This window comes from Plasmodium coatneyi, chromosome 12 (genome assembly GCF_001680005.1).
Source record: "Plasmodium coatneyi strain Hackeri chromosome 12, complete sequence".
Classification (NCBI taxonomy): domain Eukaryota; phylum Apicomplexa; class Aconoidasida; order Haemosporida; family Plasmodiidae; genus Plasmodium; species Plasmodium coatneyi.
This window is the reverse complement of record NC_033567.1, coordinates 4,593,925-4,613,530: the sequence shown is the minus strand read 5'-3', so window position 1 is coordinate 4,613,530 and position 19,606 is coordinate 4,593,925. Positions and strand designations below refer to the sequence as shown.

At 39.7% G+C, this 19,606-nt stretch overlaps 4 protein-coding genes across 4 annotated transcripts; 1 reads left to right on the top strand and 3 right to left on the bottom strand.

Annotated features, from left to right (window-relative positions):
* Positions 1-115: 115 nt before the first annotated feature.
* Positions 116-1,249, bottom strand: PCOAH_00046970 (Uncharacterized protein; the record flags this gene model as incomplete). The annotated part of the gene is made up of 5 exons (XM_020061481.1): positions 116-180; positions 488-548; positions 658-734; positions 939-1,045; positions 1,230-1,249. 5 exons carry the CDS (start codon positions 1,247-1,249, stop codon positions 116-118), a joined length of 330 nt encoding a protein of 109 aa, XP_019916735.1.
* Positions 1,250-2,322: 1,073 nt separating this feature from the next.
* Positions 2,323-5,178, bottom strand: PCOAH_00046960 (Ribosome biogenesis GTP-binding protein YsxC; the record flags this gene model as incomplete). The annotated part of the gene is made up of 1 exon (XM_020061480.1): positions 2,323-5,178. One exon carries the CDS (start codon positions 5,176-5,178, stop codon positions 2,323-2,325), a length of 2,856 nt encoding a protein of 951 aa, XP_019916406.1.
* A 1,044-nt stretch (positions 5,179-6,222) lies between these two features.
* On the bottom strand, positions 6,223-8,143 carry PCOAH_00046950 (Methionine-tRNA ligase; the record flags this gene model as incomplete). Its single annotated transcript, XM_020061479.1, has 2 exons — positions 6,223-7,311; positions 7,633-8,143. 2 exons carry the CDS (start codon positions 7,759-7,761, stop codon positions 6,223-6,225), a joined length of 1,218 nt encoding a protein of 405 aa, XP_019916091.1.
* Positions 8,144-10,905: 2,762 nt separating this feature from the next.
* Positions 10,906-18,882, top strand: PCOAH_00046940 (Uncharacterized protein; the record flags this gene model as incomplete). The annotated part of the gene is made up of 1 exon (XM_020061478.1): positions 10,906-18,882. One exon carries the CDS (start codon positions 10,906-10,908, stop codon positions 18,880-18,882), a length of 7,977 nt encoding a protein of 2,658 aa, XP_019917068.1.
* Positions 18,883-19,606: the final 724 nt, after the last annotated feature.

The following is a 19,606-nucleotide window of genomic DNA, read 5'->3' as shown; positions in this document are numbered from 1 at the left end:
AAGTCCTACTGTGAAAATTAAAAACATATAAGCCTGTTATTCAAAACCCCAATGTGTAATGCCCCGCAACAGGCAGACCCAAAGCACACACAATAACTCCTTCCCTTAAAGGCAATTAAAATATTTCCTCAAATTCTTCCATAAAAGTTAAGTTTATTAAATTATTCATTTCATTTAAATCTGTTAAAAAGGAAGTAAAAAGGGAGAAAGGAAAAGATGCATATGAATGTGAATTTTTTCTCTGTTACAGCATTGAACTTGTAAATTTGTCGAAAGTGGATAACTTTCCGAAATGTTTAACTATCGTAGCTACTACATAACTTTTTTTCTTCGCTTCCACATTTCCCATTTACGATGTAGAACAGGAGTAAGCATGCACGCCTGCTTATACACATATAGCCAGTATGGCAGTATGCCCCTTAACACGTCTCATGTGCAAGGAAAGGGGAAGTTCTGTCCCCCTTTACCTTTTCATTATTTTGCTTACTTAAAGAATTTCCTCCATTCTGTACGTACACTATATCACTTATAGTATTATCTTTGTTCACCTAAAAATGAGGAAAAGTGAATACAACTCGCATGTGCACGTAACGAACCAACACAATCATGGGGCCCTCTCTCATACATACGTCAATGGATAATGTGGCGCCTTCTTACCTTCCCTAAAACTTCGACATACTGATCTAACGTGCCTTCCCCTTGGTTTTCACTCAAAAAGCATTTTACTTCTTCATCTGAGGAGCATGCCCCATTGGGGAAAAAACATCGGGTGTTGAAACTCGGCGCCAAGTTGTACTCGCGCATATTTATACATAGACACGGAATAAATCTACGCATTGGGGCGCAAATTTGCTAGCGCATCTAGGAATGTACATATGTATACACATGCTCACGCTCTCACGGTGATATCACATCACGTTTGTAGGGAGCTCCCTTACTATCGCTCGTTTGTAGAGTCAGCTCTCCTCCTTCCTTCTTTAAAACCTTGCCCAATATTCGCACATTCTTGTCGTAAAATTTGTTCAAGTATTTTTTGTTCACTCTCCTAGCAGGTTGGAAAACAAAAAAAAAAGAGGTGCCATGAAAGACTCTCATAAATACGAACGTGCATGGCTGCACATATATATGTATATATGTGTAAGCACGTATGTGCCCAAATGGGGAAATATAAATTTGTGTGGAAGGATAAGGTCGATCATCCCCTCATTGTCGATGTGCCTCCTGCTTACGGCGCTATGAACTGTTCCATTTTGGGGTTCACCCGAAAGGTGTATTTCTTACGATTGTTTGTAAAACTTTACGAGTATGTTTGCTAACAGGCATATAAGGTATATCGGGGGATATGCCCTCCTAGATATGCCGCCCTTATGCCAGGGTTGCCAGATTGTACGTCCCTTCGACGTAGTAAAGTTCGCCTTTACGTTAAAATAGGCAGTGACCAATTGGGGAATCATAAAAAGAGTGTACCCCTCCCCGTTACAGATGACTGATGGGAAAATAAAAATTTTCTAAAAGAAAAAATTGCTTGTCGTAAAATACGTAATTTTTTTGGGGGGGAGAATTATCCGCGGGTGGAAGAAGCCGATGCGAAATTAGCAAAGTTTTATCGTATTAAAATAAAAAAAAAGGGAGAAAGGAATAAATTTATAAAAAGGGGCGTTTTTATTAACTGCACTTGTGATGTGTACTAAATATGTTCAGTAACGTTAGGCTTTATTACATGCGCAGGCACGTGGGAGCTGGAACGTACATGTGCATACGCCTCACCTTCGAGAAGTTTGCTTGGTAAAATTACGCGCACTTTGAAAAGACAAATTTTTGAAAAGCGGGGGGAAAAAATGTTTGGCAAATTGCGCGGCGATACTAAAAAATGTAAGGCATAGGCGCACAAATACACATATGCATATAACATGTATGCTTTTTTTTTTTTTTTTTTCTTCTTTTCATGCACAAGCGTACCGCTCAATGGAGCAGCCATTAGTTACGTTACAAAAGAGGAATGCCTTATACTTCTACAAAAAATGTGAAAAAAGCTGCTAGAGCGGGGAATGACACATTGTTATGTACAAGGGAGTACACGTCCCTGCGAAAAACACATGATGCGCGTATGCGATATAGGGGACGAGTAATAAAAAAATGTGCACCTTCCTTTCGCAACTACGTAAGGACACATGGAAGGGTAAGAAGGATGCCACTGACAGATGACCAATTGACCAACGCTTCGGAAGATGCTCCGTCGTAGATCCTCAAATTAGAGGACCCCAAATTAGCATATGTTGGAGAAAAATGCAAAGCATTTGCACACCTTTCCCCATGCACAAGTCACTTTTGGACATCGCGATACTTAAAAAAGGCTTCCCTATCAAATATCTTTTGCTCATCCGATAGGGTATAATTTCTTGAAACCTTTTGGCCCTTCTTATGATTAGGCGGTTTAGTGATCATGCCCAAATTCTTCTTCCGCATGAGCAGTTTGTTTTTCTCCTTCTTATATTTGCTTTCCTGTTTCTGTGCATATCTCACCATAACGTCTACCTTTCTAACTGGGCTGGTAATTTCGGTGGAGACCTTCTTACGGGTCATTTTTTTAAGCCACTTGTTATACTTGGAGTTAATATAATTCCAGCTGTTCTTCTTTTTATCGTAAACGGTGGAGTTGTTGCTTAACTTAAAATAGTCTGTTGCCAAATCGGTGGGAACGTGAACAATATCATTCGTTCTTTTTTTACCGAATAATTTTAATTTTTTGGTTCCCTTGATAATGGTGCTTCTGGTTTTTAAGCCAATGTAATGTTTCTTCACATTGGTATTTTCTCCATTCGTGGGGGAGTCACTACATATAGGTGAGTTCTTTTCCACACGGGTGCTGTCCCCCTGTGAAGCAGAACGGACTGTATTGTGCAGTTCCCCTTTTTGTACATTTTTGCCTTGTCCGGATGTGCCGGAACTAGTTTGTATGTCTAAATTTTCTAGCTGCCTACTTCTATACATCTTGTACGCATCTGACTTGATTTTTTCGTATATTTGGTGCGTGCCTTTATCCTTTATGTTAAAGGTGTAATTGGAGAGGATGTCCCCATTTTTCGTGGTCGCTTTACTCCTCTTTAACCCACTTGCATAATCCTCAGGGGTATACGTATCTTCCTCTTCTAACAAAATGTTTTCCTTAACTTTGGAATAATCCTCACGTTTAAACTGATCGCTCCATGATTTGTTTTTGTTTTCTTCAAACAGATTATCCATTTTTACATTTTCGCAATGGAGGTACTCATATTTGTTCTTCCTTTTTTCATTGGATAAAAGTAGACTGTCCAGAAGGAGTTCCTTTTCTAGTTCCATCGAGTCGATACTACTTAGCAAAGGCAGATTTGAAGAATCATCAGTTTTGTTTTTATGCTCACCACTGTGGGGAACTTCCAAACCGTTTGTAAAATATGATTCGTTATTATCACCCACCGGTTGGTCGGCATCCCACGTCTGTTCCGATAACGTTTCTTTGCTCCTCACGTAGGTTTCCTCATTTTCATTTGCGTCAATCTTTTTGCCGGCTCCTTCATCAGACCTTCCCCATGGGAATAAATCTGCACTAACATGCTTACTGGATTTATCGTCAATAGCCTCTCCACAAAAGTGCTCCTCCTCATCACCTTCCAATTGTTGTTGCGTTAACTCCAACCCTTTCTTGTATTTCCTTTGTTTATTCTGCATGTAGGTGGACTCCTTATTGTAATGGCCATGTGTGATTTTCACGAATAACTGTTCTGCATCATTTATCTCACCATTTATCTGCTTTAATGGTGGATCCGCCAAATTCTCATCCTGGTGACCCAGTTTACCACATTTTTCAATCACGTCGTCAATAATTTTTAGGTCGTTCTCGTTAAACTCTTCACGGCAGTGGTGCAGAAACTTCTCCTGCAGGGCGTTTATTATGAGCTTCATGTGGCCACCCATGTACTGATTAAAAGGTGTGTCTACAACCGGTTTGTCCAATTTTTTCCACCTATTTAATGCATCCGAAATGGTGTCATCGCTGAGTAGTATGTCCTTCGAGAGGGGTTCGCCTACGTTGGTTGTTTTGCTCTTGATTTTACTTTTGCTTTTTGTATTGGCCCCGTCTGGGGGGTGGCTAAAATGGTCCTCCACTGCGCCGTTAACACCATTAACATCGCCAATACCGTTAGCATGGACAATGGCGTTAGCGGCCAACTTCCTCAGCCTCCTCTGTTCGATCAAATCGTTGATCTTCATCACGATGTTATTTTTAACGATGGTTTTGTTTAGCTGATACCTGGCAATTTCCCTCCTCAGCTCATTCAAGTTCTGTCTTTTCAGCGAACTGAGGGGAATAATTGGGGTCTCCAGATTTTTAAAACACGCAATTTCTTCGTTGGCGATTTGAATCTTTACGGCTATGTCTTTCGTATTCAGTAAGTCACACTTGCTAAAGACTATCTGATATTTAATATTATATCGGTCGAAAAAATGGAGCAATTCTTTGTCACTTGTTTTTAGTCCAACTCTGCAATCAATGAGAACAAAAACTTTTTTTAAATTTTTTCTGTTTTTTAAATAAAATAAGGTAAATTCATTCCACTGTAGCCGTAATTCTTCCTTACTGTGGGCAAATCCATATCCTGGCAAATCAACTAGACATAGCAAACAAGGTTTGGCAATTTTATAAAAATGTATTTCTTTTGTGCATCCTGGTATTTTACTCACTTTTGCTTTATTTGTTCTCCCACACAATTCGTTGATTAGTGTAGATTTCCCACAATTTGATCTACCTATAAATGCTACCTCTGGATATTTTGGTAACGGCAACTCACTCACTTGTATCGCCGTTTTGTATAATATCATTCTTGGCTTTAACTGGTCTAAAAATATGGGCGCAAAATTCGGTCGCTTTTCCTTCAGGTATTTCCTTTGCACCTTATTCAGTGGTTTCCCCAACATTTTTTTTTTTAGCTGTTCATATATTTTTACATCTATTTTGGTGTTCCTCTCCCTCTGTCTTCTGCTTAATCCGATGGGGCTGCCCGCCTCTCCCTGCATTCCGTTCGTATCGTTTCTTACATGGTTTCCCGCACTGTTGGTTACATTTTTGTTCACCTGTTGTGCCCTCAGTTTGGTGCGTAGGCTGGCGTACCTTCGAAACATCTGGCCTAGTAGCTGCATTTTCGCCTTACCAAGCGAGGTGCCTGGCGTTCCGTTCGGCGGTGATCTTCTCGGAATTCTTAGCGCCGGTCATGCTGGCCATCCATCGTTGAACAGGCACGTTGGTGCGTCTCCCAAGTTCGCATTCGCTTGACCCTTCCTCTACAGAGGTATTCCTCCACATGTTGTACACGCGTGTATCTAAAGCCTTGCGCAAATCGTCCGCTTTTAGAAAAGAAAAAAAAACCTTCCTTCTCTACGCTGACTTCAAAATGGAATCATTTGCATATTCACTTGGCGCCTTTTTGCAAGAACGTTGCTAATGCGTGGGCAGAAAATTACGACGCTTTTTTTTTTTTTTTTTTTTGCTAAGCAGCAGTAAGAAACGGTACCAACACAAACGCATACACACACATTAACCCTGCACAATTACCTCAAAGAAATAGCCTTTTTATTTCAACTTTTCAAGCAGGGGACTTTCCTTTTTTTACTTCGCAGAGCTGTCCCCTTTCATGCTTTTCATCCTTGCTCCTCCCTTTGCAAGGAAAAACGGCTACCCATTTCAGCAGGTACAATTTCCGGTTGGGCAGCTTAGCCTCCTCTCACGACATACGTGCATTATCCACATGGGTGACACCTTATACGATTTTTTATTTTGTGCTTTTTTTTGCATTTTTTACAGTTTAAATGTTATGAAAAAAATTATATAAAGGGCACAATTCGAAAGAATGTTCTTTTTGTGAATACGCGTAATGGCGATTTTCTACATAAACACAAACGTGTGAACATGTGCATATGCATATATGGAGGCGCACGAAATGACGATGTGAAGAAAAGGTGGAACGACAGATGAAGACGGCCTTCTGGCCTCCCTCGCGCCCATGATTTCCACTTCTCCTGCTCCACCGTGTGCATTTTCCCGTTACACAACTATTTGATCTTCATTCACCCGTTCGGTCACTAACCCTACGGGTAAAATTTCCCCCTCCACCTTTCAACCGTTACACATAGTACCATGACACATGCATAGGATACACACAAACATGGGGCATCATCAGAAAGCCTCTACGAAATCGTTCCCTGTTCTAATGGGCAAGTAATTTCCCCTTTGGACGAGAGCCACTTGACATCCTTATAATACGCTACACCATTCTTGATGAGCAGATGTGGCTGGATGTGAAAAAAGGGATTCTTGTCCTTATCAGAGCTTAAGGTTTTATCTGGTAATTTATTGACATCCATATTTTCACAAATAATTCTCTCCCCAACGTTGGCTCCAGATGGGGGGGCAAGCAGCTCTATTTGTTCACCAAAAGATCCGCATAAAACCATACCGTGGCTTTTTCTTCCCCTCAAGGACTTTTCCTTCAAATTGGCTAACACTAAAACGTATTTGTGTAGTAAATCTTCTGATTTCTTTTTAAGTCTTAAACCACTGCAAATGTCCCTGGACTTTTCTTCCCCCACATTTATTTTCAAACAGTACAGCGTATCTGCATCTGGGTGAATTTCCACTTCCTCTACATACCCTACGATAATATTTAATCTGGTAATATCATCGAGGATTTTTGGTTCCTCTACTTTCTTTTTCTGAGCATTTTTATTTTGTGCATTATTTTTCTTCTTACTTTTCTCATTTTCTCCATTTTCATTTTTTGCTTTCTTATCATCCTTCTGTTGTGCAACGTCTGCATTATTAGTTTTTTCACTTGGGCTCGTTACATTTTTATTATTTAGGAAAGTTTCCAGGCTGTCCCTCACTTCCAACTTTTTCAGTGTAGTGAATTTCCCCACTATGGTTTCTTGAATGTGTAAAAACCATCTATATATGTGTGAAAATTCGACTCTCTCCTTGGGGGGCATTTCACTTAAATATTTATAAACCGAGCAAAAATAAAAAATGTCTACTATGGAGGCATGTATATTCGATACGATGTACGATTTTTCACACAACAAATCATTCAAATGCTTCAAGTCCAGCTGCTTCAGTGTAAATTTGTCACTAGCCAAATGGAAAATGAATTCCTCATTTTCGCTCACTTTGCCTTCATCTTCATTGAACAGTTCGTTGTAGCAGTCGTATATATCGATAATCGCGTAGAGCGTGCAAAACAGCTCCTTGTACTTTTTTTCCTTATATTCGAAAGAAATATTCTACAAAGGGGAAAACAGACCGTGGCAGGGATGAAAGATGAAATAATCGTTTTGCGTAAAAATAACACAGAGACAAGGCCCATTTGTACGTATTTATTTTTATCCAGCTGAGTATCAACATGCAATACATGTACAACATAGGTGCACACATTTATGGCATAAAAAAAAATTGTCTTTCCAAGTGAGCACATAACGCCATTATAAATCGCTGCCCAATTTTCTTTGCCCATTCTGGATGGACACCCTCGCACAGAGAGCAGCGTCTACATATGAACACAATTTGGCCTATGTAACCCCCCGTGAACTTGTTCCTATTTTTACCTTTTCGTGTCGCACTTCGGGAAATGCTACTTTTTCATTATCTTTGACGACCACCGCTTTGATAAAGTCAAGGACCAATTTCAGAATATCCGATTTTACATCGTCCTTCACTAACGTTAGAACACACATTTTCCTCGACAAATATTTTACGCTCTTTCTAATGGGGGTTGTGTTGTTCTATATGAAGAAAGGAGCTGCTTATTTTGTGAATTCTTTTATAGCTATGTAATGTTATTTTTTTCTCAGGTTAGTAATTTTGCTTGCCGAATTAGCATATTTGCTTCATGCAGCCCTTCTTATAATATATACATGCATAACTTTGCGTTGTATGCGCGTTGCGAATTTTGCTTTCTACTTTTTCAATTTTTATCCATGGAAGCTAGCCGCTTTGGTTTCGTTCGACAGTTTGTGTCAATTGGTCCAAGCGGTTATTCGTTTCTGCTCTTCGTTATCTCCTTCTTGTTCACATGATCATCCATCCGTACATGTACTTTTGTGCCTTTGTACTTTTTTTTTTTTTTTTTATAAGCTGTTATTCACGTCATATTTGAAATATACCATTTGTGAGAGGGAAACTTTTTTATGTTTTTTTTTTTTTTTTTATTTACGTACGGCGACAACTCAAATTGACAACCTATACATTCCTCATTCAACAAAATGAAGCGCGAAAAAAAAATATTATTATGTACGGATATAGGAGGAAGGGCGTCTACGCGGAAAAGAATAAACCCGTGTATACATTATACTCCCGTTGCTTCTCTTTTTGCCCCCCTTCCTGCTTTTAATGTTATGTGCCAATTTTTTACTTTCTACAAATTTTGGAAGCGCTTAAAATGGTATACCTGCTGAAAATTAAAGCAAAATAAAAAAAAAAACACTGTAGAAATGCAATCATATCGTCATTGAATTCGGAAGGGACTACAAAAGCAGGTCAACATTTTGGCAGGCGTACCATACACGGTTGTCACAAATACATCCGAATGTTCCATCCATGTGATACACGTTTAGCGCGTAAAAATTTGATGTAGGATGCGGAAGAATTCAATATATGAACCTTGGAAATGGGAAAATATGCATGTACCATTATGTGGGCAGAAATAGTAACCCACAAACCCACATGGGGAAATTATGCCACTTTTGTACATATCCCGAGTTCTACGTGCAAAATGTAACTAAACTGATATCCTTTTACGTCGAAGCAGCGGAAATATATCACATATTTATGAGCACCCGTCCTCACACGTCCTATAATCCTTTAAAAAACATAGAACCCTCCGCTCCTTCGTGTGTAAGCATATTTTACGCCGCAAAAAAGGGGGTGTTCGAATGTACCATTTTTTATTCACTTTTTTAATACTGCGCGCGTAATGCGCGTTTGTTCCTTTTGCTCGAATTGTTAAAGAAGAAAAATGGCAGGATATTACGTTCCACAAAAGGAATATCCAACGTACGCTTTTTTTTTCACGCCAATTCTTTAAAATTAAATGAACAGAAATTTCTACTACAACACAGGAAAACAAGCACAAAAAAAAGAACTTCGTTCAAATCATTCATAGCACACTTTGTCTAAATATTCCATTATATTTTCAACTCTTCAGAAATGCGCACAGTAGATAATTTAAAAACCTTACAAAATGGCAATTGCATATTGTTGCACCATTTTTGCGGTCTTATAATCGCACACTTTATCGTACCGTCTTTATAGCCATTCCGGCGCACAGTCATGCTTACTTATTACGGACAAAATTGGCCAACTGTTTATCTCCCAGAAGGCGACAGTGAATGCAAAAAAAAGAAAAAAAAAAATGCATCCTTGCAAATCACATTTGTGTGAAGTGCTCATTCGAAACAGTTCAATGTCATTTCTACATAATCATGTAGCAACCAAAAATAAGGGGGGCTGTTAAAACCTGTGGGCGAAAGAATGCTCCATTTTTATTTAGCAGCTTTTTCCGTTTCTACATGCTCGCAAAGGTGGAATTTTTTTTTTTCTATAAATTAGCCTTTTCTTTATGGCGACGCAACATCACCCCTCCCGCGAAACAAACGCGACTTTTATTTCTACGTGGCCATTTGTTCACCTTTAAGGGACATGCATTTGCACATGTGCGGCGTGCACGAATATATGCACGCATAAGGCATACACGCAACATGTGCAGCTGCAATGATGACCCCGGCGGCGAAGCGCAACGCTACGAGGATTAGCGCGAACAAACTTGTTCCTACAGAATAAAATTCGGTGTATTTCAGCGTATTCCTACACCTTCAACATTCGAACAATTTTTTCGAAATTGTGTATTCGCTTAGATCACACAAAACTATGCATCCTTCTGTGATGGCATTCAAAATGGGTGTCATTTTTTTTTTTTTTTTTCCTTTGGGGTACTTTAAAATGAATGCACGCATTTGTAACAGGGGAAAATTATTTAAAAAATAAAACACGTTCAAAGTGTGAGGCAATTTTTTTTTTCCAATTTTTTCACACTTATCCTTATGTGCCATTTTGTGTTAACTCGGCCATATGCCGTGCCCTTCTCTTCGGCCTAAGTGAACAGCCAAAAGAAGGAAAATAAAGCAAAAAAAATAATTCCACACGTTATACATATGCAATTTTGTTAGAATATGCCAGAGGGCAAAAAAGCGCGAGGCATTTTTCAACCTTATTTTTTGGCACGCGTACAGAAGGCATTGTTATGAGCAGCAAGCGGTGTGGAGAAAATTATCCCCCAAATTTGGTGAATTCTGCAAATGTGCAAATATGCGAATTGGCGAATATTGACAGTTTTGCGAAAATTTCCAGAATTGGTAGAAAAGGAACGCACTGATTTGTTCATACAAACGCGTCGAATTTATGCGTGCCACTTTGAACGCACGGTGTGACATGCTATACACTTCCCGTTCCTGCTTTTACCCCCCCGCACCGAATCGCAAAAAATGATAAAACGTAATATCAATATCGCGTCACTTACGTTGTGTATATTGTTTAGTATTTCGATTGTTCCTTATGTTTAAAATTAAGTAATTTTTCTTTTCCTCGCGCGCACTTTTACTTTACATGTGTACGTATAAGTGTACAAAAAGTACTTCTCTTTTTTTTTGTTTTGTTTTAATGCTGTGCAGAATTTTATATGCATTTCTGCCATATGAATAGATGCATGCCAACACACTGACCGTACGTGGCAGTCACAGTATAGGTACGAAAAACACTGTGTTTGTTCCGTTTGTTCCAATTTTCACACTGTGCGCTATGATTACACCATTATGTAGAGGAAAATGCACAAATGCGTCAATATAGATAGCCTGAACGATGAATTTATAAACAGAAAAGACTCACTCAAAAACTTAAACGTAAAGGAAAGAAGCAATGGAAGGATAGCTAAAAGCCATTACGGAAAAAATGATGCAGAGCATAAGATGCAAAATGGGGAGAAAAATTACCTAGACGATTTCGATTCAGCAAATGGAAACGTCAACAAGAATTATATTTACTCCTGTGATAATTTAATGGATGAAGATAGCAGCAAAAATAGTAACCAGCATAGCAAAACGGTAGAGGAGAATTTGAAAAACTACCGTTACCATGTGGATCCAGAGCACATACGTAGTAATAAATATAGAGGATCAGAAGAAAGGGTTGGCGGAAACCATCTAATTAGTCTTGCTGAACAAAGAAACATGATTTTGTCCAAAGAGCGCATTAACAGCAGTTACTTCAGCAGAAATTATGACAACAAGAGTGACGACCGAAGAAGTGACGGTCACAAAAGTAAGGACCAAGGCGTCAACATGATGAGTAACCATTATAATAATTTAATCCGAACGACCAATAAGGGCATAGAAAATATAAACAGTAATTGTGATGCTATAATTTCCAACAAGAATTACGATAGCATGTCCGATGTGAGCAGTATCATTCTGATGAACAAAAACGATAGTACACAGAGCAATAAGGATTACGCAGATTATAATTACAATAGTTATTTTAACTATCGCAACGATCACACCTCTGCACACCACTACAACGGCAGTGCCAATAATGGCGGCCAAAATTGTGGAAGTAGGACACGTCACTACAATGGTGGCAGCGCAGAGAATAGTAAACGACACAGCAACGGATATAATAACCGCAACCATGGGAATGGTAACTATGAGGGGGAAAAAAGGGAGTGCTTCCCTCTTGCACATGAAAGCTCGCTGAACGAAAATTTAGCACACGAAAGCTGTGACTACACCAAAGTGGGAAAAGTCGACCTGGAAATGCCAGACAACGAGCTGAATTCATTACCCGTATACAATGGAGAAGACACACAGAATAGAATTTTTCAAGAAATGGATGAACCAACAAAGCAAGGCGACATGCACATCACAAGTAGACTTAAGAGCACTGTAAGGGAAAACACAAACAACCGAATTAAGATCTACGATATATTTAACAATCCCAATATTAAAAAGGGTAACAATACAAATACGGGCATTTTAAATTTTTTGAAAAATAAGAGGACGAACAAGTACACCTATGATAGCAAGGGTGTTCGAAATGACGCCGCAGAAAGTAAGGACATGAGCAAAGAGAGCCATAGCAGCGGTGTGTCTAATAAATCAGGGGGAATTCCTGCGGATGGCCACAGGGCAAATGGCCACACAGCGAATGGCCATAATGCAGGGGGCGCCAACACAAGTGGTCATAGCAACACTGAAGGAAGCCACAGTAATTACCGATTCAACGCTAATATGAGAAATGCGGAAAGTAGCGACCCGTGTAATAATTCCCCCGTGATAAAAGGATGCACGTATAACGAGGAAGAAGCAAAGAACAAATTAGCCACATCCAATCACATTTTAATCAATCAGAAATATATAGAGGAAAAGGAGGGAAAACCGTCGAAGGAGGAATTATCAAATAAGTGTAATATTAATTCATTTGAAACTTTGAAACATTTAGAGAAGGATGACAATGGTGATGCTACTAATTCGTATGGAACTGCAGTGAATGAATTTTTAAATAAAAAGGACAGCCGTTCAGATGAATACAGTAATAAAATCGATGCCGCAAAGAAGGAGCAGAACAATCCCTTCAGTGTGTATCATTATGTGAAAAAGGAACGATCAGAAAATGCAGCTCCGCTTTCCAACGACCACGCAAAACGTGGCAGCAATAAGAGCAGTAACACTGGTAGTAAGGGTAACGAAAAATACAACATAAACGTAAAGGGTGGAAGTAGCAAGAACAACCAGAAGCGTAACAATATAGAAAGAAATCACAATCCGATACATAGCGAATGCGTTGATAACCATGAGTGTAGTAACGAACTTCCCCCCAGGGATGACAAGGCCAACAAGAAAAGCACAACCCCAAGGGATGCGGCAACAAATAGCAATGATAACCATAGTATAGGAAAAAAGGGCCTACACGTATATAAGACGGGATCGGAATTACAGAACGGCAATTTAAACCATTATTCGAAGAAAGGCATTAAAAAGGACTCATTTGACAGAGAACACAGAATGGATATGCAGAGGGGCAAGCCAGACAAGGATCATCACCACCTCAAAGAGGAGCTTCAAACTAATGGAGAATTTCCTTCTAACGCGAAATGGAATGAAAACAGTACTTATTACCTACAGGAGGAAAACAGAAAAAATGAAAAAATAAAAATGAAGGAAGAGTTATCAAGTAAATATGTTTCTTCATATTCCGAGTCTACCCTCCCTAGCTCTACGCAATCCTTTGCGGAGTCCAAAAATAGGGTACACCAAAACAGCCGCAACTCCAAAAATGCACTTACGAAGGAAATAAAAAAGAGGAGTGATATAAAGTATAATGCAAAAAGAAAAATGGACATGAAGGAAAAACAAGAAAATGAACAGTTCCATCGAAGTAGAAGTAACTCGTTAAATGATGACATAAGTTGCATTTCTGAGGACGCGAAGCAGAACAATTTTGTCGACGGAATTGGTGGAAATCGTACGAGCCGAAAAGATACCTGTCGATACATTGTCAACAACCCCCCTAACAGCAACAATGCTAAAAAAAATAATAAAGGGGTTGCCACCGATGTGAGAATCCCCGGACAACCACACAATTATGACGAAGCGAATGCGCCTCTGCAACAAAATAACTACAAGAACGAATGCAGAAATGCACCCACAGTGTATGTCAAGAAGAAGAAAAAAAAAAAAAAAAAAAAACATAATGGGAGTGATCAGTACACCGAAAGTTGTAGTGACAGGGGTGGAGCAAGCAGCCGTGATGAAGATGGAGGTAACAATGGATGCAAAGCGAGCCTCAATGGTGAGGACAGTTCTGTGATAAGCACGAACAGACGAAGCAGCTCACCTAATGTTAACCATTCGGATCCTAGGAACGGCGTTAAAAGGGGTAGTAAAAAATATCCAGGCGAACGTAATAGCGCTTTTAAAGAATTAAGTGTGGAAAAGGAAGACGAACATTATGGTGACGGTGAGAGGGGAAATGGGCGTGACGACGCATATGTCCATCTCGTCGCCAGGAAATTAGCTCATTCTATGAACCCGTTTAGGCACAACGTGACTACCAACCGTAGGGAAGGCGATAGAGGTAGTAACGAATGTGACAGTGGTGCTAAGGAATGGCATGATTATAATAATCGTGACCGTTGTGGTAGACACAGCAAATGCAATCGCAGGGGAGCAGATAAAAATGGAAACGTAAACACGTTGGAAAAATTGCAAATTGCGCAGGAATGTAAGGAAAAATGTGTTACAAAGAAAAAAGAAAAAAAAAAGAAGAAAGAGGAACCGTTAAGGAGCAAACAAAAAATGGCACAAGATGAAGATATTGCACATGGTGATGACACAGACGTGTTTGTCAAGTGCAAAATGAAGAAGAAATCGAGTTACATTATTTCGGATGATGAGCAACATGCCGATTCTATCAGGGGAAATGTACCAAGCAGCAAGACACATTTTGTTGCCTCCGGTAAGAAGATGCATCAAAGGAAAGAGAACAGTAGTAAGAAATCTACCCTAAGGAAGGGCGCCAACGAAAGTAGCAGTAGCTTCAACTCGTCCAGCAATGAAAACTACGAGAAGGACGAGGTCAAATGTGATAAAAAAGCTGTTCGCAGGAAGTCTGCTCTCTCGAAAGAGAGCAATATTAAGAAGATGCATAGAACCCCCCTGCACAGTAACACTTCTAGCATTAGAAATAGTAAGGGGACGAACACAGGCAATAGTTATAATAGCCAAAGCCGAAGAAGCAACCTGCGCAACGGCATGAATGATATAAGCAGCAGTAGTGAAGACCTGGATGATGGTGAAATCCAAAATGCAAAAACGAAAAAAGGAAAGAACAGAAACAGTCATTTTCCTAATAGCGGAAAAATAGAATTAAAATTTTGTAGTGGAGAAGGAGAGAACCAAAGGTATAGACACGAAAGAGAAACCTCTGATAACGGAACGGAGAACCGCGACTCCAACTCAGACTCAGATGCAGACTCCCACGTTGGAAAACAAAATCGCGCAGTAAATAACGTCACAAGGGATAGTTACATTCCAAACTGTGTAAACAAGAAAAAAAAAAGGCAGAGCAATTTGGTCAAAAGTAAAAACGATACACAACAGGATCTCTCAACAGGAGAGGACAACAGCGATTGTGATAATTTAAAGGAAAAGGGAAAAAGGAAGAAGAAGTATCCCTCCAGGGGGTGTAGTAACAACCCCACGAATGGAAGTAGCAAATTGGTTTATAACAGAACTGACGATCAAAGTGCACTGCATGACAGGCACAGGTCCGTAAAAAGGGGAGGCACCCCTAATGAGGATGAACAAATCTACACAAATGTGCAGCACGAAAGTGAGCAGTTCTCCAACAACGCAAACGGTGTCACAATAAAGGGAGGAAACATGTGCAAGGGGAATAGCAATATAGACGGTGCCAACATCAATGACCCACGCATGAGTTATGCAGACATTTCCACCCCAAACCATAGAACGCACTCGTCGAAAAATAGCATGGGTACCTTTGACAACCCTGCTAGGGTAGGCTCCCTGAGCAAGAGAAGGAACATACAATTAATGACCCCAAGTGAGGAAAACTTTAACTATTCCCCCCAAGAAAAGTACCCCAACATGCGATGTGCACCCATGGGGTGTGGAAACACAAACCATATGGACGCACATTTGAAGTATACCCATTCGGGAAATAACGAAAAAGGTAACGCTGAAGGGATGGTAAACGGAAATGAATTTGCGCATCAGAGGGTTGATTGGCAAAATGGGGAATACAAAAATTTAGTCATGACGGAGGATGTGGTTAGTGGTGAGAGAGTATCCCCAATGGAGGAACAACGGATGGGAAGGCAATTACAGAGAGAAAGCACCAAACAGAATACCTCTCTCTTTTACCAAAAGGATGGTAATCTGGACGACATCTTTACACATAACAATAAAGGCGAACTGTTATGTAACTCAAAACACATGCTAAATAGGAACTTCTTGAATGTAGATCCAACCAGTGGGTACAACCCCCACAAGGTGCACAACATAAAAGAAACAATCACTGAGGATAACCCATTTAAAAAGACAGAATATTTACACAATATTAAAAAAACAGAAAGTAACCATAACAGAAGTAGCAACATGCCAAATGAGGACAACACGTACAACAGCATCTATGAGAAAGAGGACGACATTTTTTTAAAAAACAATGTTTGCAATCAATGGAATAGAAAACCGGATACATTGTTAACTGCACATAGAAGGAAAAACAACGATGAGGGAGTAAACGTAAACTTAAGCACGAATAGAAGTGTGAATATAAATTATAATCATGAAGATACGAATGCGTATCAAAGTAAGAATGCATACATGGGTGAGGAACAAATCTTCCCAGGGGAAAACTGTAACAACATATTTTGTAAGAATCGCTATATTAGCAATGACAGGAATGACGAAATATTGCATCAAAAGGGAAAGAGCCATTTGTTCTCCTCGAGAGGTCAAGAAGTGGAGAACATATACAAAAGGGATAGCTTTTCCAATGTGCCAGTGATGCGTAGGGGAGCACCTGCACACGTGGCAAAATCAGTGCAAAGTACATATCAGGCATATGTAAATAACGCTACACAGGAGAAACCCCAACCGATGGGAGACCCGTGTGCTATGATTTACCACCCAATGGAGACCCACACTAGTGCAAATTGTTACACCCCTCATCCAAATTTCCTCCAAAAAGAAGCGAAAGTCGCGCAAAGAAGCATCCAAAATAATCCCTTCGCCCTACATTCACGCATGAAAAGTGCAAGCATGGATGGGGGAATCAATTATTACAAAATGGAGCAGAAAAATGTCATGAATTTCACTCCCCCAACAGATAGAGGAAGTCAAAAGGAAAAATACGACGCATGTAGGGTTAGGTTGTTCGATAAAACTCGACACGGCAATGTTAACGGAGAGCAGTCAGATTGGTTTGCCTGTAAAGCCGATTTCGAAAAAAATGCATGTGAGCGCAAACGAACGAACAACATGGAAGGAGGAGTAGGCACAAAAGGGTTTTATGGCCCCGGGGACCCTAATGATGAACGTAGCCAAAGATACATGCACATGGGGGGGGTTGCGCCCTTCTCAGGCATCTACCCAAGCAGCTCTGATCGATACAGAAACGGCGTAAATGGCGTAAACGCACAAAATGGGGATGACTTACACTTACCCCATGGGGAAGACACTACCATTCACGGTATTAGAAAAAATAATGACGGCAATAATAACGCTAATATGAACGGTATACCATTTGATAAGGGGATTAACATCCACGTGAGCAGTGCACTCAATGAGGCAGATAAAAAAGGTATGCACATGAACAGCCAAGTTGTGTACTCCGAATTGGAAAGCGCAGCCATCCTAAATGAAGTGCTACGAAAAAATAACGAAAATTGGAACAAACCCTATGGTGCGGCGAATAGAATACAGACACTTCGCTTTACCAACAATTTTCCTGTCGATTTTGCGAACATTCTGAAAAACTACAAAGATAAAACGGATAATTATCTAAATAAGCAGTACATACAGGACTTGGAAAGAATTCATTTTTTAATACAAGACTTTACAAACAGCTACAGGTGTAGCGATAATTTAAAGTCGATTTTTCAACTCCTTCAGTACGAAATTGAAAAGGAGAAAAGAGAGAATTTGTATTTTTGTCAAGACCAGAAATATGTAGTTCTTACCATGCCTCTAAATGATATGGGAAAAAATTATGATAATTGGGGTGAACCCAATATAAAAGAACCCATCTGCGCATATAAGCTAGATACGTGTTTTTTGGAAAATTTAGAAAAACAGTCCAAGGGTGAGTCCTCCAATTGGGGAAGGAACCACTTAAGGGAAGACCTAACAAAGGCATACAATATAGTTAGGAATAGTAGCAGGGGGGATGACCCCAACTATGACGGTAGCGATTATGATGCTAATGACAAGTGCGAGGAGAAGTGCACTACAGAAAATTGTAGAGGATTATGCATGAGGGCACCAAGCTGCACTTCTTCCCAGAATAGCACCACAGACGTGGGGACCTCTGCGGAGTCCGTGGTGCTACACACGGACATGCAAAACGGTGAAGAAAATACCCATGTTAACGGCAGTGACAAGCAGGTCAGGACGAACCGCTGCATCGGTAATTTGCCCAAGACGGACAAGCTGGGCAAGCACTGTATTAGCAAAAAAAGGTGCAGCGACAGCTTGAACGAAAGTATCTTATCCAAAATGAATATATTCCTAATAAGGCACAATAACCGCGTGTACAAATTTAAGCTAAATAGCAATTTCCCCCTAAGAGGCAACCAATTGAATAGTAAAAAAAATGGCAAACTTTTTAAATTACTTTCTTCATTTTATAAGGAACTTTTCAAGGAAAAATGCAGCAAAAGAAATGTTCTACTTAATGGAGACGTGTCCCTAAGTTATGTCAACAATGTGGACCCCACCAAAGATAACCTTTCAAATGATCAAACGGATAATGGGATTGCTAAATCTACATATATTAATAATGAGGACAACTTTTATAATATTATTCAAAGTAGTGGACTCACGAATATAGACGACCTTTTCATTTCGGACGACGAGGTGAATCTTATTTACATGTATAGCAATCATCGCAATGAGAAGGTTTATAGTTTGGAAAAATTGGACGTATTGAAAAATGAAAACTCTACATTGTCCACTCTGAGTGATTGTGCTGACACGGGAGAGGAGAATTACTCCTGTAAAAAATGAACGGAATAAGGAACTCATAAAATTAAACATGTAGTATTGGGACGGATAAGTTCCACCGAATGTTTTACACGTGAGAAGCAACGTGCATGCATGGGTGGAGGAAGAGCAAATGCAACATGAAGAGGACAACTCGTGGAGAGACCCCCCTTATCTGTGTGTGATTTACAACGGTAGGGTGAATTAACTATTTTTTACCATCCATTTGCATTTTTTTTTTTTTTTTTTTTTGTAAAAATGAACTCAGAATTAAAAACATAAAAATGGTACGCGTGCAGTGTGCATTTGTATTACTTCCTCACATGTGTGTGTAAGCCGCCGAACGGGCGCGAAAATGCCGTTGTTCATGTGTACATTATTAAAATCGCTTTTATAAATTGTGCCAAAAAAGGAAAAGAAAGAAGTATTTACATCATCCTCTACATTTGCAATTTTTTAATCAGAATTAAAACCTTTTGAAGCTTCTTTTTGTTGTTATTTTGTTTTATTTTTTCCCTTTTCCATTTTGCCTTTTTTTGAAAAACTCTTTTCCATTTGTTTATAAGAAAGAAATGTTCCAGCGAAGACATGCCGTTTTCTGCATTCTGGCATGCCCCACACGTGGGCGGGCTTTAGAAGTGCTATACGGACATATATCCATGCGGTTGCACTGTTCACTGCTTCCATAAATATTTACCTCGTTACTTATTTGTTTGTGTTAGAGTTGCCATCAATGCACAGGACTTCC